Source organism: Heloderma suspectum, chromosome 13 (genome assembly GCF_057233095.1).
Source record: "Heloderma suspectum isolate Gila_16-S chromosome 13, 16-S_ref, whole genome shotgun sequence".
Lineage (NCBI taxonomy): Eukaryota > Metazoa > Chordata > Lepidosauria > Squamata > Helodermatidae > Heloderma > Heloderma suspectum.
In genome coordinates this window covers 25,350,021-25,372,645 of record NC_139470.1, presented here as the reverse complement: position 1 = coordinate 25,372,645, position 22,625 = coordinate 25,350,021, and the positions used below count along the sequence as shown (strand labels likewise).

The window sequence follows — 22,625 nt, the reverse complement described above, 5'->3', positions numbered from 1 at the left end:
CACAAAGTTATAGCAACATCTCTGAAGAGCCCCAGTTGATAAAAATGGTGTTAGTCATGCTTATTAATAAGCAGAAATACATTATTATTTATAATTCCAGGTGACCTAAGCACCCATAGATGTGAACACCTACGAACATTTGTGGAGTTCAGTTTCTAATTTTCCACACAGACTATACAGTCATCATTATAATGATACAAAAACAATGGTAGCATATTCAAGAGTGATAAATGAGAATGGCAATTAACACAATTTCCTCCATTATGGCCATCTCTTTATTTTGAGGGGAGAGCTTATAAACCATGTCTATGCACAATGTCGGGGCTCGCATTTCATCTCAGTAGTCGTAAGACTCAGATGATTGAGAAGTATCTGACATACCCCCCAGCATATCAAAAATTGTTTCCTGAATAAGGCACAGGGCGTATCAACACTACAGATGTAGCGCAGCATACCCTATAGTCATTTCCTCTCCCAGGGGAACTCTGGGAACTGTAGTTCCATGAGGAGACCCAGAGATCTCTAACAAAGGATTGCCAGCAGTCTCACTAAACTACAATTCCCATGATTCTTTGGAGGAAGCCATTTCACTTAAACTAGTGTAAAACCAATATATTTGGTTTTAGTAGTATAGATATATTCACTTAATTAGTTACATGGCATGCACAGTGACGGTAAATGGAATCTTGAGAGGTCCCCAAAATGATCCTAACTGACTGATCTTTATGTGACTTTTAATTACTTTTTAATGGCATCACCTGGAGATGCCAAGCCCCAATTAGAGACAGGCAGCTAATTAGTTGCAACAATAAATGTTCCCCAACATAGTACCTCCATTACTGGAATATGAATAGGAATATAAACAATGATATTTTTACTTTTCCCCTTTGACATTATTTACTCTTGGAAGACCATTATTACTAAACCTAAGTGCCAACTGAATAGTTTCCAAGGCATCCTAAAAATTATGAGGTGTCCATCAGAAACTGCCTAGCAATCATGCAAAAGCAAGTTAACTTCAACTCACCCCTTCCCCCCCCCCCCACACACATATGGTATTTTTGCAATACATCCAGGAACAGTCTTCAAGTTGTACATCCATGTCAGAGATGAAGAATACAATTTCAGACAAAAACTATCCCATGGATCATTCATCAGCTTTGCCATGGACTCCTGGTATGATCACTACCACCATATGAATTCTGTTATGGTGGCATTGTACTATTGGACTTCCAAGTGACTAAAATGGCCCCAAACTAGCAAAGACGGACGGTAGATCCGTCTTTTGAGATCTACAATCTCAAATATGAGATAACCATCCTAATTTTCTGGACAAGAAAATACTGGTGGGGGGGGGAGATCACCTATTCAGCTCTGAACCAGTACTATACATTATTTATTGCTAAAAAATAGCATTTACAGTCTTTTTAAGTGTTCAAAGCACTTCCCATACATTATATTATTACAATACATACAACAACCCTGCAGTGTAGGCCCATGTTATTAAATGCGTATTGCAGATGGGGGCCTCAGGCTGGGGGTGGGGGCTTGCCTAAAGCCAACTGGTGATTTCATGACAGAGGCAATATTCAAACCAAAGCCACTACCCTCAGACATTCTATAGTTCTGCTAAAACTGGGATAGAGATTTTAGAACCCACACAAATTAAAGTCTCCTGGCGGGAAAAGACAGTTAGCACATTTCTCCCTCTCATATCAATGGCTAGCTATTAGTTAATGTGATCCCTATTCTCCAGTTTTCAGTGTTACATTTTTCTATCTTTACCTCCCTTGAATAAATGTTTTTTAAAGAAATAGTAAAACCTGGGAAGAGCCCTGCTGGATCAGGCCAAACCTCCAGAAACCTCAGGGAAACTTACGAGCTTGGCAGGAAGGCAACAGCTTTTCCCTCTTCTTTGCCTCGAGCATCTGGCATTCACAGAGGTATACTGCGTCTGAACATGGAGGTTTCAGCAAGCCATCGACAGACTCATGCTCCATGAATTAATCCACTTCCCAACCCATTTCCCCATCACATAGGTAGAATCTCACTGCAAAACTGACAAACTGTTTCAAGATGCTCATTAAAAAAAGGGAAGACTTCCAATTTTGCACCCATTCTTCTAGCTCACATTGGAACACCACTCTGAGTTTTGTAATGCTTTTTTGGGAGTGCCAACGCCAAAACGGAAGACAGAATTCATCAAGAAAGGCTGATCTTCTTGGTGCAGAGACAACACTACCACCTTCCAATTCCTGCTCCGTAGTCCCTTGTCTTCCACCCCCGCCAGAGAAGCGACACCTGCGAGTAGGAGGACACCACAGGCAGTCAAGAAGCTCCCTTCTAATTGCTGGCCTATTTAAGGTTCCTCTCTGACTCATATCACTGGGAACATCATTGGTGCCAGGAGAGAAACCAAATTTGGTTTCCACGCTTCTCTTTTAAGCAAACCGTCATCCACGTATACCGCTACAGCGCACAGCAGAAATACAGGAACCTGATTTGGTTAGACTTTCAAGCTCATAACACTGCTTGCTATGTACTGAGAGATCGAAAAAAGGAAAAGGAAAAAAATAGCACCTTAAGTACATGGAATCCCAAGACAAGTAAAGCCCCAGCATTCTTAAGGGTCTCTACTGGTACTTCAGTGATCCGTCTCCAATTGGACGTGCTATCTCATGCTTTGCTTCTGAGTAGTAGCAGCAAAGGGGCCCACAAAACCAGGAGAGGCATCATTATACAAGTGATAACTCTTCACTATACCATCTCAATACTGTTGTATAGGGCCTTCTCTCTTCCCCTAAGACAGGCAATCGCTATGCACCTCTGCATTGTCCATTCTGCAGTTCCTATGCCTCTTTTGACCATGAGTTCTGCCAATAAACTGTTCGCTATCTCAGTGGTTAACCTAAACCTCACTCCCAGATGAACGAACTCCACACTTCTGAGGCTCACTGGTCCAACCTTGCAGACCTAGAGCAATGCCCCAGCCTTGGCCATTTCACACCAACAGAACACACCCCCATTCTCAACCTCTGAAGCTCCCAAATTTTGTCCTAAATTCCTGCAAAGCCAGAGACATACATGCACAAATTCAAAACCAATCACTTTCCTGCAGGATGCAGCAGAGATTTGAGCCAAAACTGATTCTAGTAACATCAGTCTCAGAATGAACATTTCCCGTCGTGTACTAATATTAGGGGAGGGGGGGATCCAATAACATGAATCACAGTTAAAGAGAAGCCTGAATCATCTACCTATAGCAGATGGAAGACCAGTCAAAAGCTGGCTCCCCCCCCTCCCAAGTATACTAAGCACGTATTTTCTCTTGTTCATCCCCTACAGACAGCAATTCCTACTTACTCTGATCGGAGGCTCCCCAATGCCTTGATGAAGGAGAACCCCACAAATGGCAAATCTTCTCCTGAGAAGCCTGCAGGGCTCAGCTGGCACACAGAGGATACAATTCGTGGATTCTTCTCTGGTTCATCGAAATTTGAGGTGTCATCATCAGACTTGAGAGTAGGCACAAAGGGGGGAGGAGCTGGTTATTTAAAAAAAAAGCATAAAGTAGAAGAAGGAATTTTAAAAAATTAGCTGCAGTCGGCTGTCAAAGTCCCTCTCGTTCAGCATTTTCAATGGCACTGCAGCTCCTGCTTTTAATCTTGCTAACACCAGCAGGCTGAGCCACGGCTCTCCAACCTATTACAGCAACAAGAGATTAACCCTTCAGCTACCAACATGGCTACCATTCTGCAGGCAGAATATCTCTTGCCACTTCCCAACCAGCCTTGATCCTTCAAAAACAACATCCCACCACCACCAAAAAGAAGTGTCCAGTTTCAGCGTTGTCTATTTGACAAGACACTTATTCCTGATCTTTCTGAAACAGGAAAGATCCATCTAAATTGATGAAGTAAGCCAACTGCTCTGTAGCCCCCAAAGGGGTTTTGCTGAACAGCAGCAGCAGCAGCATTCCTAATCCGGATGACAGACCCTTGTCTCCCATTCCCAAATTAATCTTCCCTGGGTAAATGCTGCAGCTGCACAATCTCAGCAGCCCTTTTGAGAATTAATAGCCCCACACAATTGGCCCCGGCTTGCTAAACACTCCTAATAGGACACCACTGCAGTCTAGCTTCAATGCTACCAACTCCTATCAAATAGGAAACAAAAAGGAATAATTTCCCCTCCAGCTCTCAACTGGCACCCTTGGGTCTCCCGTTGTCCAGCGGCTTCATTTTAGCCTCCCTTTAACAATTCCTGCAATTGAATAAAGCAACAGCAAGAACAAAAACCTGCAGAGATAAGTTTTCCTTAACCATGCTCAGCAGCAGAGCCGCTTGCTGGTCTGCATGTATATGAGAGTCCCCCTCGTTAGATTTATGCACCTTCGTGGGTTTTAAATATGCATTTAACCACTGGAAGTCATTGCACAGTGCAAGATCAACCGGGTTCTCCTTTTTTTTTTTTTGCTCAGCGGAACAAGCATCTCTTCAGCCTGCTTGCTTACCATCACAAGCTGATGGATATATGGTGTGCTAGTGCGGTTACCATGGAGTCCGTATAGATCTGTAACTGAAGGGCTGATGAGGAGTGAAGCCCTAGGAACTAGCATTACAGCCCCTGCAATGCAGGCTCCCTGCTCCTCACTCTGTGCATGCTCCAGAGTTCACCCCTGCTTCCCTGTATTCCTGACAGATGCTGATACTTATCTGACTGACACAAGCAGAATGAGTCACTGCTAGAGCTTGCTAGCTCCCTCTAGGCTTCCAGAGCCTTTTGCAGCCCAGATTTGTAACCCGTTCATTTCTGCTCAGCCGCTTTTAGAACCCTCGCAAGTGACTAGAATTAATACGCCAAAAAAAAAAAAACACCACCAGCCCACTTTCTTAATTCAAATACTTTGGCAGCTTTTCACATAAAAAAATGCTGACTCTCCTTTCAGGAAAAAGTGATGGAGGAGCTAGCTGCTGCTCCCAGAGGTTAATAGGAACTAAGAGTAAGTGGCAGGATGGATAGACATCAGTGAGTATTTTATATTATGCACTACTTTGATCGAAAACGAACGAACCCATATCAGGATAGATTTTTAAAAAATTATTTTGAAAAGTTAAAACTGGACTTTTAATTTTTTTTCTTAATAAGGATGTATGTGTGTATTGTTATTAAAACACATTTTATACCTTCCTTCATCATATATTTCAAGGCAGTGTACAGCATAAAACGAATACAAAATAACCCCTTAAAACAATGTATTATATATCAATATAAAGCACAGTCAATATTTAAATATTATTTATATATTATATATATATCTCAATATAAAGCACAGTTTCTAGGCTATATTGAAAACACATTAAGGAAAGCAAGGTTTTGTAAACATATTTCAATTTCTACCGAGGGACTCAAAGCAGAATGAAAACTCATTGCCCTTTGGTCATGGGAAGCACATAGGAAGCTGCCTTCTACTGAGTCAGACCCTGGGTCCATCTAGCCCAGTATTGCCAACACTGACTGGCAGCAGCTCTCCAGGGTTTCAGGCAGGATTCCTTCCTAGCCCTACCTGGAGATGCCAGGGATCGAACCTGGGACCTTCTGCATACAAAGCAGATGTGCTTTACCACTGAGCTATGGCCCCCTTTTTTCTGGTCTTCCAGTTACTTCTAAGTCTCCATTAGCAGCGGTGGTGGTTTGCATAACTCTTCCTTTTCGATTAGTTGCTGAAGCAAAGATAAAATGACGAACGTAGCTTTGGGTTGTCTTGAAATTCAAAAAGCCCGTTGAAGATTGTTTCCTGCTTGTCTTCTTAACCTGTGGGTTGATGCGCTCCTCACTTTTCAGCACTAACAAGGTTAACACAAACCATGGTTACCTTTAACCAGGGCGTGAAAACCAACTTTGAACCCTGACTTAAAAGCAACCCATGAGCGTCATTAGGGTTGATACAGATGTAACACCACACCATGGTTAACACTAAGAAGGGAAGGGAGGGCTAAATTCATGCAAGAAGGAGGAGGATGACCACAAGCCCACAGGGTGCTCTAATCTCCTAACCATCATTAAAAGACAGGGAAACACACCAGGTCTAGGGTGTAATTAAGATGCAATGTTAATCTGTACCCATAGGGCTAGTCTGTGTCCTAGAGTACTGGACTGTGGGCCAAGTTAAACACTCTGCTAATCAAGAAGAGCAGAGGTATGTGGGATTGGCTTACTTACTTATGTGTAACAGAACACAGCCCAGATTCAGATCAGGACCATGGTGATTCAAGAGGGAAGATTTAAGCTTCCCCCCTCCTATTCTTGTCCGGAAATTCCACCTCCCCACAGGTTAAGAAAAAAAAACTTCTGCATTGATTCCAATGGGGAGATCTTTCTTTCTTTACAACACTTTTTCCCCAACCCCCGGCAGGGCAGTAGAATTTCAGAACAAAAATAGGAGAGGGGCCAGTTTAAATCCAACCTCCTGAGTAGCAATGATTCCAATCCAAATTGGGGCCATGCATGCTTGTACTCAAGTAAGCAGAACACTTAGTTTAGCCCTGATGTTCTACAAAGCCTAGATGAGAGAAACAAGGAATCAAAATGTCTTCTTGGTGCCTGGACACAATTGTCCCCCAAGTGATGGTTCAAGAACTTCCTTTCTATACAGGATTCACAGCCTTGGAAGGCTTTTCCCACTTGCATCCTGGAAAACTAATGGATCTCAGCAACCCTCTTACATTTGCCAGTAGAATCAGCATTGGTTCCCTTCTGCTCCCTCAAGGCCACAATCATGCTTATTTCCTTGCTAGCCTTCCCTGTCTCAGATGCCATAGAAGTTGAACAAAAATCCCTGTAATTCAGGCCCTGGTTGCCCGGTTATAGGATCGAACTACAGGCAATTCCAGGGTAGAGATTCACATCACAGCCCATCATCAGTGCCAGAAGTGGGGAACTTCAGGCAAAGGGTCCCTAATCCAGCCCTCTGGGATTCCCCAGATGGCCACACCCCCTTCCCCCAGCCACCAATCGTTTGGTGGTTTCTCAGCTTTTATGCTGTTTTTCCCCTGTTCGGAAAGGTTGAACTGCCTCTCCTAAGGCTTAGTTACTGGCAGTCAGAACTTCAAGTTACAATAGGCTGGGATTTTTGGCCCTGCCTGTTTTGCCTTTGGCTCCGCATACCACTGGAATGTGGCCTCCAAAAGCTTCTCCAAAATGTGATGCGGCCCTTGGGCTGAAAGAGGTCCTGATCAATGCGCTTTGGGCAATCAGAGGACGATCTGGTGCCACTGACTGGTGGAATGACCCTCAAGACCTGCCGATGTCTCTCAGTCTGGTCCATTTGTCACTGTGGGAGGCCACTCTGTTCTCCTTCCATGCTGCCAGAGTACAGGCCTCCAGCCAGCCTTTCTGCCTCTAAGGCAGCATCTATTCTCAAGCATGAACACCTGACATGCTGCTGCTTTATCTGCCAAAAATGCAAGTCTGCCCTCATATTTTCAGTTCCAAGGAGAACCTAAAGGGACAAATCCAACATTAAGGGCATAATGTCAGATTAAGCCAGACATACTGCTTGTCCCACAACAGTGGAAGTGGCAAGTCCAACCTGTGATGCTATCAGCCATACTTGACTGCTGCCATAGACTTGCAAAGCCATTCCTCCTTTCTTAAATCCAGCCCAACATAAACCACTTCAGCAGTTAAGCAAAGCGTAGTGCTTGTTCTTGTGGCATCAACCCAGCTTTTCATCTGACACTCAGGATACAGATCCTCTTCGTCTGGCAGGACTTAAGTCCCTTTGTGTCAGGTGCAGCTACGCTTGGAAGCAAGAAAACCTTCTGCTCAACCAGGAATGTGAACAGGCTATGAGAGCCTGGCACAGAAACGATACACAAAGATCTATGTTGCTGTAATGATGGATGAATGCTAGAATTAAGATACTTGGTCTTTGCCAGAAGGAGTCTGATGAATCAAAGAACCCCTGTGACTTCCTCTTGAGGGTACTGTGCATGGGTATCATTTCAGATGCTTCCAACTTAGGTTGCAGCTTAGAAGGGTTCTCCTGTGAGAAAGCTGGACATAAGCCTGACAGAAGGATAGGAACAACTGCAAGTTCAATGAAAAGGCAATTTCCACTTCTTAGATGGATCAGATTCTCTCGTGAGCTCCTTAGGAGATAAACAAATATTGCCTGTGCCCTCAGCAAATGGATTCTACTGAAACAGGAGGACTGAGGATATACGACAGGCAGGGACTCAGAAAATTCTGGTCTGTTTGTTTTAAAGATTTTTACCTTTCCTTGAAAATTTATAGATTTTAATCAGTCAAACTCCGTAAAAATTACAATTAACATTACAAAAACTAAAAAAGATCACCAAGGAAGCCTCAGAACCACAGTAACAGGGGGAGAGGGAAGGAAGACAAACCCAAAGACAAAAGAACATCAAAGCACAGGGGATGAGACAAACTGTGATCACATCATGCGCATGTTCACTTGAAAGTAATAGAATGGTGTGTTGGGAACTGAAATGCTAAAGAGAAAAGTTTTCTGAAGATACAGAACCATTTACGGCCACTTCTCACAATGCAATTTTTATTCACAAAACAGAAATTATGGCATCCAAAAGATTCACAGCCATTCACAGCCAAAACCTTCTCACATTACAGTTTTGCATGGGAACAGGCTGTGGAATAAGTCCCATTACAGAACAGTGAATATATGAAGCATCTATTCATATTGAGGAAATCCAACATGCAACATCTAGGCAATTAGTCAGGGGTGGGGTGGCCTATGCCAAAGAAGGTCAACTTTTTATTATTCGTTATCTTTACACTGAAAAGAAATCCCTAAGCAACCCATGCTCAGCACAGATCAATCTGAATCAGTTAATCAGGTCAAGGGGAAGCAAAAACGATCCTTCACAAAAGGTCCATCCTGCTTACCACAAGCTGTCTGTGGCACTGACCATGCTGCCTCCACTTAGAACACCAAAGCCTCCCTGAGATATCCATCCGCTAGCGACACAGGGAGGAAAATTTTCCATGAAAAGTTTGCCGTAATGGAGAGTTCTCAGTCCTATACTTTTCCCACGGAAATTTTTCCATTTCTAACAATGCACCATGAAATTACAATCAGATTAAAATTAAAATATGTATTAAAATAAAATCCATAAAACTAATTAGTATAAATGAATGAATGGATACAATACCATATTGGACAGTTTCAAAGTCAAAATTATCTTTTTTTCAGGTGACTTTCCCTAGGAAGCATGTATGCAAATTTAAATGCACAGCTCTTTGGGCACACTAAAATTAGCATCTGAACAGTTTTTAGTGTCTTCAGTTTTTTAAAATTTAAAGTGCACACTACTGAGTTATGTCTTCAAACACTTAGAAGTATTCAAATAAAAATAATCTCCAAGTAAAGCTTTGAATTTAAGCTTTTAAAAACATTTAAAACCACATTAATGTGTAATCCTATGCGTGTTCAGACAGGAAAAAAACACCCTACAACTCCCAGCATTCCTCAGTCAGCCACCCTGGCCTGGAAATACTGGGAGTTGTATGACTTTTTTTCTGTCTAAACATGCATAGGATTGCACCCTAAAGCACAATCCTGTGTTCCCTGGAAAGCATCCTAGGGGCCATAGGATACAGTAGACCTCCCCCTTTGTGGCCAGAGAGGGAGCTCTACTACACACATTCTCCCAACAAGCAGAAAGCTCTCCTGTCATAGCTACTTTGACTACAGGGACATGGGGAGGATGAAGCAAGCTGGGGAACTGCAACCAATTTCACAGGACCCAGCAGACACACAGAGGCCCTGGGACAAAGGTGTGGCTTGTTTGAAGACTGGGAGAGGCTGAAAAGAATACCTGTAGCTCAGCTGCAACGTTTGGAACCAAGCACAGGAAAGAAGCCTGTAACTTTGGGCGATATTATACACCCTTCCCTCTATTACAGTGGTCCAAGTGAAGGAAGAAGGGAAAGCTGCTCTACCAGAGCCTAGGCAGCCCGGCAGCCCTGACATAAGCAAAACAGACCACCCTCATTCCAATAATTATCTAAATAATTATAATCTAATGATATGCATTAAGAAAATTCATGACCAGCATCATCTGGCTTATCTAGAACATCAATATACCCAAAATTCTTTTTGGAATAAGCTCTCTTTCTTAGAAGTATGAACAGATATTACTTTTGGAAGGGACAAAGCAATATAAAACTGAATCCCTCACCTGCAGCTAATACACTTCTGTTGCAGGCTTCTAACCCTCATTTCCCTCAAAAAACTTTTTTAAAAAAGTTAAGACTTCTGCATATTTCTTCAGTCTTTCAAGGGAGAGTTCTGAAAACATCTGGATTGATGAATTATTCTTGATTCAGTTTCTTCTCCAGTGGCCTCAGAACATATCTCTTTAGCCTATTACCATATCACTGAAACAGCGATACTTCTCAGCTTCAAAAATAGGATCTAGAACCATATAAAGCTACCTTTAAACTGAGACAGACTACCTAAGCCTAGTTCTGTCTACTCCACCTGCAAAACATGTACACCACCAAAAACTATGGGCCCTCCTAGCATCTCGTCAACCCCAAGATAATCCTAGTTCTAGCTGGTCAGCTAATTCAAACTGAAGGGGGTCACAACTATTTGTGGACCCAGAAATTGGCCAGTGGAGGCTGGTGAATCCGATGTCATAGGGCGGTGAATCTGCTCTGGGTTTCAGTCAGAACTTTAAAGGAGCTATCTGAGGTGCTGAGCCCTAGCCTCAAAATAGGTTCAGCACCTTGGATAGCTACCTTAGTGTTCTGATTGAAACCCAGAGCGGATTCACTGCCCCCCTGACATCGGAGCCACCAGCCCCCACTGAATTTGGAGCTGGCTCCTTCATGCCATCCACAAGAGTCAACGGTTGACAAATTATTCTGAATGGCCCTAACTTAAGCCCCTTACTTCATTCCCGATTGCTGAGAAAAGCAGCTCTCGTGGCACCCTTGCTCGCTGCTGAGCTCATAGCAGTCAATGCACTTGGTTCTGAACAGCATTCTCTCCCCTTCCTTTGCAGCTCGCTATTTGATCAGATCAGACTTTTTAGCCAAGCCAACTCCAAGGAGGCAAGGGGAGTGCCTCAAGCTCACTCTGTCCATGTTACACATGAGCTTGGGCTCAGTGTAAAGAGAAGAATTAGAGTACTATTATTACTGTTGCTACATAATAGATTTCTAGCACATTTTACACAGTAAAAAAAAACCCTGACAAAGCAGATGACAACATATTTTAATGTACAAGGTAAATAATCAAACTATAAAAATATCCAGCATGTGAATTATTATAACAAGTAAGATAGGAATACCTGATAAAACCTCAGTTAAAGCACAGTACACTAAAATTAACCAAATGCCATTTGAAATGAATGCGTCTTTGAAATCCCACTAAATGCCAGAGCGAAGAGGGGGCCACATGCAATTCCCAGGGGAGGGAATTTCAAATATGTGGGGCCACCATAAATAAGGCTCTGTACCTGGTACTCACCAATCTCACAGCTCTTACAGGTGGATCAGAGGTCCTCAGATGCTGACCTTAAAGACTGAGCAGGCTTCTACAGGTGGCAGGTGGTTGTCAGGATCCTGTCTGATCCAAACCCTGGGGAAACCTCTTCAGAGGAAGAGGCTTGGGACTCCATGGAGAACCTTCCTCTCCAACTGAAGACCAAAAGGAATCAACAAAGCCCAGAGATAGCCAAAGAGCCCTGTCTCAGGGATGCCTTGCCTGGGGCCCCCAGTAACACCTCCAAGGCCATCCCAAGTCCTGCCTTGACCCCCAACTCTCCTCCTTCACCCCCTCCCCCAGCCTTCAAAAGCAAAAGCAGCAAAAGACCTAGTGGGGAAACCAGAGTCACTTGGCTGCCAGAAGGCTCTCTCACCATGGTTCTACTCAGAGGGAAGGGTCTACTCAGGAGGAGGGAGAAGATCCAGCTGAAAGCAATGACCCTTTGCACAGTGTCCTCCGGACTTTTGCTGGGTTAACAGCTTTCTTTAGCCATTACCTCCTTGCTGATGGGCAGTGACTCCAAACTATTCATGGCTTCGCAGCCATCTCCCTTCACATAACCGCAAACTCTGCTCCATTGCTAGGGCTTTTGTTGGCTAGAGAAAATCATCACAGGGGCTCAATGCCTGAATGGCACCAGTCGACCTCCCTAGCCTACATGATCACACGAAATAAATTACCATCTTCATTCTGGCTTGTGAGCAGCTATTCATTCAGCCACCTATGGTGACTAATGATCTTCCTCCAGATGAACAGGCAAACATTAACATGTTTGTTTTTAAATTGTTCTGTCCCACTTTTCTTATGAAAATAACTCAAAGTGGCTTTACAATAAAATCACAAATATACAGTAAAAGAATATAAAAATAACATTAAATACCTAAACCCATCAAACACAAAGCAACAGCAAAAATAAAGCATAGAGCAGAACTTTTAAATGGGAGATCAACCCTGATCAAAGCAGACAGAAGAGAACTCCAACAGCCTCCCTGAAAGTGTCACATTTTGACAAGGTGACAAAAGGAACACAAGGATATATCCAGGCAGGCTTTGTTGCAGAAAGCATTCCATAATACTAGTGCCACAACTAAAAAGGCCCTGCCCCTTGTACTCCCCCACTTAACCTCAAGTTGGTGGGGGAACCCAAAGCTGGACTTCAGATCTTGATCCAAGCGCATGGGAATGGGGCACGAGTGGGCAGATGGCTTAGTAGAAGTATTTGTGGACTAGTAACTTTACCAAACTAATTTGTTAGCTACGTTGCAACAAAGAAAGGGTATCTTTCTTTATTTTGCCTTATCTACATTTAGGGAGGGTCCAAATCCTTTTCTCAACTTACCGTTTGACAAAGTTTGAGACCCACCCACATCACTCCTGTCAAATATATGCAGCATGTTTCCAAGCAAAACGGAGAACTCCTTGACTCTGTGCCCCATTTTGCTTTCATAGCACTGCGTAACCACGTTTGTGTGGACTGGTTCAGTTCAAACATCAACAAAATCCCCTGCCTTCTTGTTTGTATTTATTCCATTCTTATCTTGCCTTTCTGCCATGATGGAACCCAAGGCAGCACACATGGGGGTGCCCAGGAGGTCTCCCACTGAGGCTATGACCAGACCAAGGTCTGCTCAGCTTCAGCACAGTGACTGCTACAAGTGCCTTCAGATCAAGGGTAAGGAACCTTGAGCCCAGGGAGCAAATATAGCCCTCCAGGGTCCCCAAACCAGCCCTCTGAGGTTCTCCAGATGGCCATGCCCTCTTCCCCTCCCCCTTTCTCCCAACCACTAAACATTTGTGCAGTTTTCCCTCCATTCTAAATGCTGAAATGCCTCTCCTAAGGCTTAGTTACTGGCAGGAAGAGCTCAAGCTAAGATATGCTTACATTTTTCGAATTTAGTTCTATTTCTGGCCCCACCTCTTTTGCCCTGCCCATTTGCTTTGGCCACACTCACCACTGGAATGCAACTCTCCCAAAAGTTTCTCCAAAACTGAATTTTGCTGTTGGACTGAAAGAGGCTCCCCCCCCGCTTTAAACAATGCATTTGGAACACAATTACCAATCAAGAGCCTAAATTTCATCAGCAAACATGTTACTCACAGTTCCAGATGCGATTCCAGTCAACCGTAGAAAAGAATGGATGACAGCAGAGGCCTTCATAATCTAGTCTCTCTTTCTGCCCACAGAGTAAACTCTGCACCAGATCAAGGAATTCATTGCTGACTTTCACATCCTCGGGGAACTTCAGGAACCTCTGCAGTTGAAACAAAAATACATCTCTCTCAGCAGTAAAGAAAGCAAAAGCTAAAGGCCAAGATCCAAAGGGCTACTTTAGCCAAGCCAAATTGCTCACATACCCCTGATGGGCCATTTGAATTTGTACTTCTTTGAAGAGCATCCTCGGATACTGTATTGCAAACTGCTTTTGAAAACTGCAATAGTTTCAAAAGCAAGACAGAGGATGCTGTTTGAGAAACACAATTCTAAAGTTGCTTCAGGTGCACATAATGAGTTGCACAATTCTTTGGATCCTGGCCATAGGGTCTGAGTATCCTTCAAAGCATCCAAAAAAGTAGGTAAAGACAGCTGTGCACATGCCACAGTTCCACAAAAGTGCAGGAAAGCCACAGAATATTTGCTGCAGAATACAGCTTCTTAAGCATCTCAGATTTTGTTTTTAGAAAATGTTTCTAGTCCTTATGCAAAGGAATGCTTGAAAGCAAGTGAGCGGTTCCTAATGAGATCTCGGATGCCAGAGAACTTGCCAAGAAAGATTTCTAGTCATTGGGGATGGGGCATTAGTGCCCCAATCAAAGACTAGCAGAAGCAGACTAAATTTGCAAAGTAAGATAAATCATGAAAATGTACATAATTAATCCAGATCATAAAATCTGTTTTTCTGCTGCAAAATTTGGGTATTATGGCATAGAATGTATTTATTTTTAATAATGCAAAGTACACACAGTTCTGGGTAAAGTTCCAAGATATGACTGAATGAGGTTTGGCTATTGGCTAATCTGTACTAATTTCACAAAGGTCCAAGATTCCTGCTGCTAATAATACATCAGTCAATAATGCTTGAGGAACTGGTGGTACAGAAAATAACTAGGGAAAGCTAAGCAACACATATACATGCAAGATGTAGGACCTTATTGTAAAACTCTTGAACATAAGACAAGTTGAGATGGATCAAACCAAAGACCCATCTGATTCAGCATTCTGTTCTCATAACGGCCAACCAGCCACCTGTGAAAAGCCCACAAGCAGGACAAGAGTGCAGTAGCACCCACCCACTCATGTTCCTCAGCAACTGATATTCAGAGGCATAATACCTTTGATACTAGAGATAATATATACTCATCATGTCTAGTAGCCATTGATAGTCTTGTCCTCCATGAATTTGTCCAATCCCCTTTTAAAGCTATCCAGGTTCGTGGCCATCACTACACTTTGTGTTCCGAATTCAATCACTTAATAATGCACTTTGTGAAGAAGCACTTATTCTTTGATTTGATTTCTATCCCACCTTTACGCCAAAAGCGACACTCAAGGCTATCTCCTTTTATCTGTCCTGAATCTCTCACCATTCAGCTTCGTTGGATGACCTTGGGCTCTTAGTATTATGAGAGGAGGAAAAACAGGCATAAATTTTATACACCTCTATCGTGTTCCTCCTTACTTGCCTTTTTTCTAAGCTAAAAAGCTTCAGAGATCGTAACCTTTCCTCATAGGGGAATTGCTCCCCTATGCTCCCACCACCTAATCCTTTTCTGCAGCTTTTCCAGCTCTACGATACCCTCTTCAAGGTGTAGTGACCAGAAATGTACACAGCATTCAAAGTCTGGTTGCACCATAGATTTGTATAAGGGCAGGATGATGTTGTCAGTTTCACTGTCAATTCCTTTCCTAATTATGCCTGACACAGAATTTGCTTTTTTCACAGCAGCTACGCACTTGGAATGTGCCCAAACTAAAAGGGCTCTGACTTCAACTGTACTAAGAGAAGCCCTGCTTGTACCTGAAAATTCATGATGTTATTGAAGGTTTTGGTTGAGGTCCCTTCAATAAATGGAGATTTTCTATAGATCATTTCATAAGCAACCACTCCTAGAGACCACCAGTCACATTCTGATCCATATGAACCCTTGCCATCGCCGTTCAAAACTGTGAGCACCTCTGGAGCCATATAATCTGGGGTGCCAACTGGAAGCTTAGCATTCACCTGGAAAGTAGAAACACAACTCGTGGAATTACAGTGTAATTATTACAGGTTATCCCAGTGGTAATATACTCCAGGAATCAACCATTTCTCATGTTACTTATGGAAGCAGAATCTGAAAGGTTTTCTGCTAACGATTGAAGATGACATTTGTGTGTATGTTAGGGACAACCCTAGCAAAGAAAATAATGGATTGTGTGCTTAACATAACATTAACTAAATGAACGGTGGAGTCTGAAGCATTGCACGTCTCTTCAGTTATAAGAAGGCCCAATTTCTTAACCGTTATTAATGGATCATGAGCACAGACTGTGGGATTCCACCTTCCTTCCTCCCAGCTACTTCCTTCTACAGAACAATTCCCCCATTATGAATTAGCCATAGTTAAAGGTTACATCAGCTTTAGTCATGGTTAATGTTAACCAGGGTTTTATTTCCTCTCTGACAACTACACATAGTATCCAATTCATCAGGACACATCTGTAAGAGGAAGCAAGTATTTTATTCACTAGAGAATGTGTATTTAACCCAATCTTTACCAACAGCAGAAGCAATTCTAACCCACTTCCTGGTCTGAATGTAGCTGCATCTCTCTCTCTTAACATGAATGCGGCAATGGTCCTGCTAGCATTTCCCCACTAATTGCAAGCTTGCCTGATTGAGTACCTACCCCACCAAAAATAAGCTCCTACATACTTGGGAGTACACAGGACATACGTTTGTGAATGAAAAGAAAACAACTTCAAAAAAAAAAATCCCAAATTCCCTGGGAGGAACCTGAGAGCTTACAGAGTACTGATGGCAGCTGAACCTATGGAGCAGGAGTGGGGAACCGCTTTCAGCCGAAAGGCCAAATTTCATTTCAGAGAAGTTCTTGGGGACCAGGGCAAAGAGGTGGGGCCAAAAATAGAACTAAATATGAAAAATGCAAGCATATCTTAGCTTAAAACTTCTACTGCCAGTGACTAAGCTCTGGGAGAGACATTCCAACCTTTAAGAATGGGAAAAAACTGCCCAAAAGCCTGGAAACTACCAGCTGGTGGTTAGAGGAAAGGGAGCAGGGCCAAGGAAAGGAGCAGGGCTCTCTGGGGAACCCCTGAGGGCCAGGTTTGGCTCCTGGGCCCCATGCTATGGAGGAAAGAGAGAAAAGCAGGATCAAGGGGGTTTAAAGAAGCCAGGCACTCTGTATGCCTATCAATTCAGTCTAAAACTGAGATCAACTGAGACATGGCATGTTCATGCACACAGTTGGGCGAAAGGAAAATGGAAGGCAGAGGAAGGAAAGGAATGGACCTGCTCAAGCCTCAGACAGTTTACAGTAAGTAACGTGGGGGGGGGAGAGAAGAGTTGTCTCCCAAGTTGTCTCCCCCATCTCCAGAACTGTGTCCCCTTCCCCCTGCTACATTGCTATAAAATACTCTGGTTTGGCACTAGCAGTCTTCTACTACTAGATAGCGTAGTAAAGAGGCCAGGGTGGCGGTGGTGGTGGTGTCCTTTATCCCACTCCTGCAGCGTAACCACCCCACCCCCAAGAGCCTGAGCAAGGCCCCCAGTCCAAGCTAATTGGAGCCATGAACAGAAACACTCTTCTTACAGAGGTGGGAATATAATGGAATGTTTTGTTGCAGGGACTATTTGCATATTCTATTGAGATAGTTTCCAAACTATCCACCATCAGAGAACCCTTTCCACACAGTTAAATATACATGTAGATATAGATATGTTGACTCATTTGCCGAGGAACCCAGGCACATCTCTGTCCTGTGTGTTGCAAAGGATTCTGGGACATGTAACAACTTTTAGTTAAACGAGACATTTATGGCTGCCTTTGCACAAATGGCTAAGCCAGAACTGAACACGGCCTGATTGCTCCCACTTGGCTCTTCCTGCAAGCAGGCATGGCTGAAGTAACCAGAAACGTACCAGGGCAGAAAAACTTAGGCTTTTCTCATGGCTTCTCTCTTTTCTAACAAGCAAAAGTTTGAAGCCAGAGTTTGAAGTTGGCTTATGGATCCAAGCTTGTTAGAGGAGAGACAAGCCATGGTCTGAGTTCCGATATAACACTAAGCTTTTCCAACATGGTACATTTCTGGTGATTTTAGCCACTCCCGCTTGCAGGGAGAGCCAAGTGGGAGAAATCAATAAAACAGAATTCTCAGCAATTCTTGTACTAATGTGGCCAATATCACTCATTCACAGAGACTGGTTTCATCAACAGCCAGCTTGAACTGCAACTATGACCTAGAAAACACTCAATGCTCTGAGGGGCAGGGAAAATCAGCAGTGGGCATGTTTCCCTTCATAGAAGCTTGTTACTGAGAAGGGAGCCTGTGATAACCTTCCAAAAGAACCCCAGGGTTCCTGGAACGCAGTTTGAAAACCACCGTTCTCTTAAATAAATACCCATTAGTAAGTCTTGCTAGTTTATTCAGAAAAAAAATATCCAACTGGCTTAAAAATAAAAATCTAGCAAAGGAAAGTAATAATTTTAATTATAATTCTACATTGTTAAAAAATACCTAAGGCCAGAACATGCAAATCAAACCAAAAGAGTAATTAACCAATACTTATTTCTATATCAAATCAATTACATTAGTTTAATCAAGAAGCACTTGTTACCATCACAAGAGACAAACAGTTCTAACTGTAATCAAGAACACCATTATTCACCAACCATCTCAGCTATCTAATTATCCATTTCAGTCTCTTCCCAATTTAGCAGGCACGCTATTAAACTCAAGGACCAGGGCAGGCAGCAGCTCTCTATCAATACTATCTGCTACTTCTGTTTCTTTCTACTGAAAGGACATATGCCTCTCTTTAGGAATAAGTATAAGAACATGAAAAACAAACACCAACTTCAGTAGAAATTCCTACATATCTACATACATACATATGTATATATATAAATTCAAAGTTGGGAGTTAGTTGGTCATTCCTTTTTGACCACCTTCCCGTTGACCGATTCTCATGAAAGCCCATTGGAACACTCTTGACACGCAGATTCCAAGAACAACAATGATTTTCACTATAATTCAAAGTTGGACGTTTATTTATGTCCATAAAGCTTTTTGTAAGAATGCGGCTATCTTGTATAAAAATGTACCATAAAGTTTTATTTTTAATATAAAAATGTCAAGTATAATTAAACAAAATTAATTGCAAACTGGAGCAAAATGAAATATGAACACAAAGTCTCTGTACACCTTTATAAACACAGGTGCAGGCCAAAGTACAATGATATGCCAGTAACATACAGCCTGTAAACAAATCATGAAAGGATTAAGAGACACCTACAGTTAAAAGTAACCCAGTCAAAGTTTAGTTATTGCTCAGAAAGGAAGCCTCTAGCTGTTAAATTTATCAAAATAACGTTTAAAAGTCTCTGCACACCTTTAGTTAACTTAAACCTTTTGTTAGATTTGATTTTTCTCCATGAACTATGTTTGTGGGGAACCAATTTGTTAATATGTAAGTAACTCATGGGTAAGGAATTTCAAAAGCCTGCACTTTTTTCAATTTAAAACAGAGATTATCTGTACTGGAGAGTTATTAAATTTGTTGTCTGCCAAACAGCTCTCTATAGTTTTAAAAATCCATGATCATACAGGCTGCATTTAAACATCACACTAAGAAAATCACACAGGAAAGCAGAACCTCTTTCAGTGCAAGGTCACAATTCAATTTCACAGAAGCTCTTGGGGGCACTTTCCAGTGGCAGGGCTAAAGGCAAAAGGGGGTATGGCCACAAAACCCAAAATATCAACATATTGTAGCTGAAAGCTCTTACTGCCAGTAACTGAGCCTTAGGAGAGGCATTTCAGCTTTTTAGAATAGGGAAAACTGCACAAAAGCCAGGAAACCACCATTGATGGTTGGGGGAAAGGGGCTGGGCCTTCTGGGCAACCCCAGAGGGCTGGAGGGCAACCCCAGGAGGGCTGGATTTGACTCCCAGGTCTGAGGTTCTGCACCCCTGGTTTAGCATGAATGAACTGCAGAAAGTGTTTGGCTCGCCCCTCCCCACTCCAATGCAGCTACGAGGAAGAGTTTGGAAGCATTCACTTTTCAGCTGACAAACTGTGGTTAACGTTAACTATGATTAGTTTAAGAACAAGCCAACTTCAAAGCCTTGGTTTTAAACTAACCATAGTTAATGTTAACCACAGTTCCCCATCCGGACGATATGGCAAGCTGCAGTTAACCAAAACCAGAAGCAAAAGCTTCTGAACGCTCCTCAGGGCTGGGGGCACGGGGGAAGGGGGGAAAGAGGAAGGCGCACAGGATAAGGCTCACTGCAGCTCCTTCATATTGTGCTAAATGATAGTTTAGTACAGCGGTTCCCAGCCTTGTGTCCCCAGGTGCTGTGAGCAGGCAGATTTAATTTGGTCTAGTTATCATTCAGGCCTAGTAAAGCAACAATCTATTGCTCAATAAAGGGGAGAAGTTGCTTCCCTCTTGCATTTCCTAATGCACATTTTGCATTAGGGTTATTTCTTCCTGCTTTTGTTGTGTACCTTTTACACATCCTCAGTTCTGATAACCAAGCGCCCTGTCGCAATGTTCCAGTCAGTCAGCCATGCCCTTCTCCAGGATACTCCATTCCATTCCACCTCCCACCCAGTTTCTGTCCCCGTCCCCGCCACAAGTCAGGCAGTATTCCATGGGCACACTCTGTCTCCTCTTATCTGTTTGGGGCTTCCCCTCCCCCTTACAGTTTTGCACCACTACAAACCTTAGGGTTCCCCCAAGCGTGTCAATAACTCCCTCCTGCGCATGGGTGGTGTCGTTTTGGCTACATAAGAATCCACACTCATCTTTGAACTTTGGAAATAGAGAGAATGAAGACACACACTTCACCCTTTATGCCTCAACACATTTTACTTTCATACGGGTAAGAGTAAGGATCTACCTGTCTCACAGCTCATCCCCTGCATGAGTCATTGTTCTGGGTATGCCTTCTAGTTTTGGAAGAAGGCAAGCCCAGAGCACTACGCCATGCAACCTTTTCTGAAGGCAGGTGCTCCTGCTATGTCTCTGCATGGGGGGCAATTGTATGATTCAATCATTCCCGATGCAGAAAGGCAGAAGAATTGCCTACCTCCGGTAGAGGCTGACTGGAAAGTGGCAAGGACAGAGCGGGCAGCCTCCACTGTGCTGGGCACTTTGGGGTCACAGGAGCCTTTATTTTAAGTTCATTCTAGGAGCACATTGGCAGGTTCTCTCACCATGGAATTCCCTCCACCCAATTGCATCTCTGAACAACCCCACACAGATCAATTTGTGGGATGATGCAGTGTTTTCATTTTCTAGTTGAAATAACACAACCACACCAACAACAACAGTAATTTCAAGCCAATCATGTTTTTCATTCCAGGAAACATTACCAATTAGGAACTCATCTCTGGCTACTTCCAAACACAACAACTACAGTTCAGCATTCTCTCTCATCTCTGAATAGAAAATAGCTCGCCCTCCTCCCTGATCATGCAAATAGACTAACAAGTAGATCAACTGAAGAGCCAAAGCAAAACAAATGAAAATGAATACCCAGCATTTGATAAGTTCATTAACAGGGGTCTACCTTGCACCCTCCTGAACATTTAACAACCCCACCCCATTTCAATTCTTGGAGGAAACACTGCCTCTTTGAATCCCATTTTACATCCCAATTTAAGGTCCTTTGATATAAGCTCTACTTTTAACCATGAAAATACGAGGAATGAGGAGGACTTCTCATAGTCTTGTGTCTGTGTGGCTGTTATATGGATCCTTTCCAGAGAGAATAACACTGCACCAAGCTAAGTATTGGCAAGCCTCTTTCTGGCCTACATTTATCCCATATAAGCACAGAAATTTGATTGTAGCCTTCTATAGAAAAGTAGAATGACAACCCAAATTCATATTACTACCATTTTCCACCAATGCCTTTTTCCTAATTATTTATATAACAACGGGCACAATTACAACGGGCTCCAATAGCCAAAATTTCTTGGAAATGTTTACTTTTTCCACTCCATCTGGGCAACCCAAAGATCTTTATTACCATTTTATCCACTGTCATTTTGGCAGCTGACCCAAAGTCCACCAACTTGATGTGTCCCGTTCGGTCAATGAGGATATTTTCTGGCTTAATATCTCTGTAAGTAAACAGGAATTAATCAATAAAACCCTCTTTATCAGACCACAAGAACTTCCCCTACCATATAACATATTACAACTATCATTAGAATGATAAAGAACCAAAGGGAGGTAGCCAAACCACCAGAACTATTCAGACTCCAGCTCTCCACAGGAACACATACTAGAGTATCTCAGAGAGAGAGATTGCAGGTGCTCTGATTGCAGGAGCAAATACCTTTAGGTAATTCAAGCAAGTCACCTGAGGCTACCTTCCACCTCCAAAGATTTCCCTTCCTAATACCCCTCCCTCAACACACACAAAATGAGGGCATCTGCATTGCTCACAGTTCTTGCTTTAACTTCGTTCACCCTCTGGATTTCAGGCATTAAAGCTACTGAGATTTACTTGCCAAAGGAAGATGATAAATGTGAGTTGCTGGCAGCACATAATGGAACGAACAACAAGGAAACAGACTGATGTCACATTATATATCTGGACAATACAACGTGCAGCTATTAAGTTGCAATGAAGCATTACATTAATCTCGCAATGAGAGCAATTAAAGCAAACTTATTTTTGAGTATTCTGAGCCTTCATGCGCTAATGCTTTGGATCTGTGCATTGGAAAGCCAAACACTATTCGAAAGAAAGCAGCTGAAACCACTGAATCATAAAATTGTTACATATTCCCAAGTTTCAGTATGTCAGAAGGAACTAAGCCGTTCAGGGAACCCTCCTGCCAGCCTCT

The 22,625-nt window shown here is 42.8% G+C and overlaps 1 protein-coding gene across 5 annotated transcripts in view; it reads right to left on the bottom strand.

Moving 5' to 3' along the window:
* CIT (citron rho-interacting serine/threonine kinase) overlaps window positions 1–22,625 on the bottom strand; it is a 140,667-nt gene that overhangs the window by 102,347 nt on the left and 15,695 nt on the right. For all 5 annotated transcript variants that reach the window (XM_084820537.1, XM_084820535.1, XM_084820538.1 and 2 more), the window contains 4 exons: window positions 21,800–21,893; window positions 15,556–15,759; window positions 13,638–13,791; window positions 3,364–3,544 (listed from right to left, as the gene is read on the bottom strand). In XM_084820537.1, the coding sequence (XP_084676663.1) occupies window positions 3,364–3,544; window positions 13,638–13,791; window positions 15,556–15,759; window positions 21,800–21,893 (633 nt within the window). The remainder of the gene's footprint in view (window positions 1–3,363; window positions 3,545–13,637; window positions 13,792–15,555; window positions 15,760–21,799; window positions 21,894–22,625) is intronic.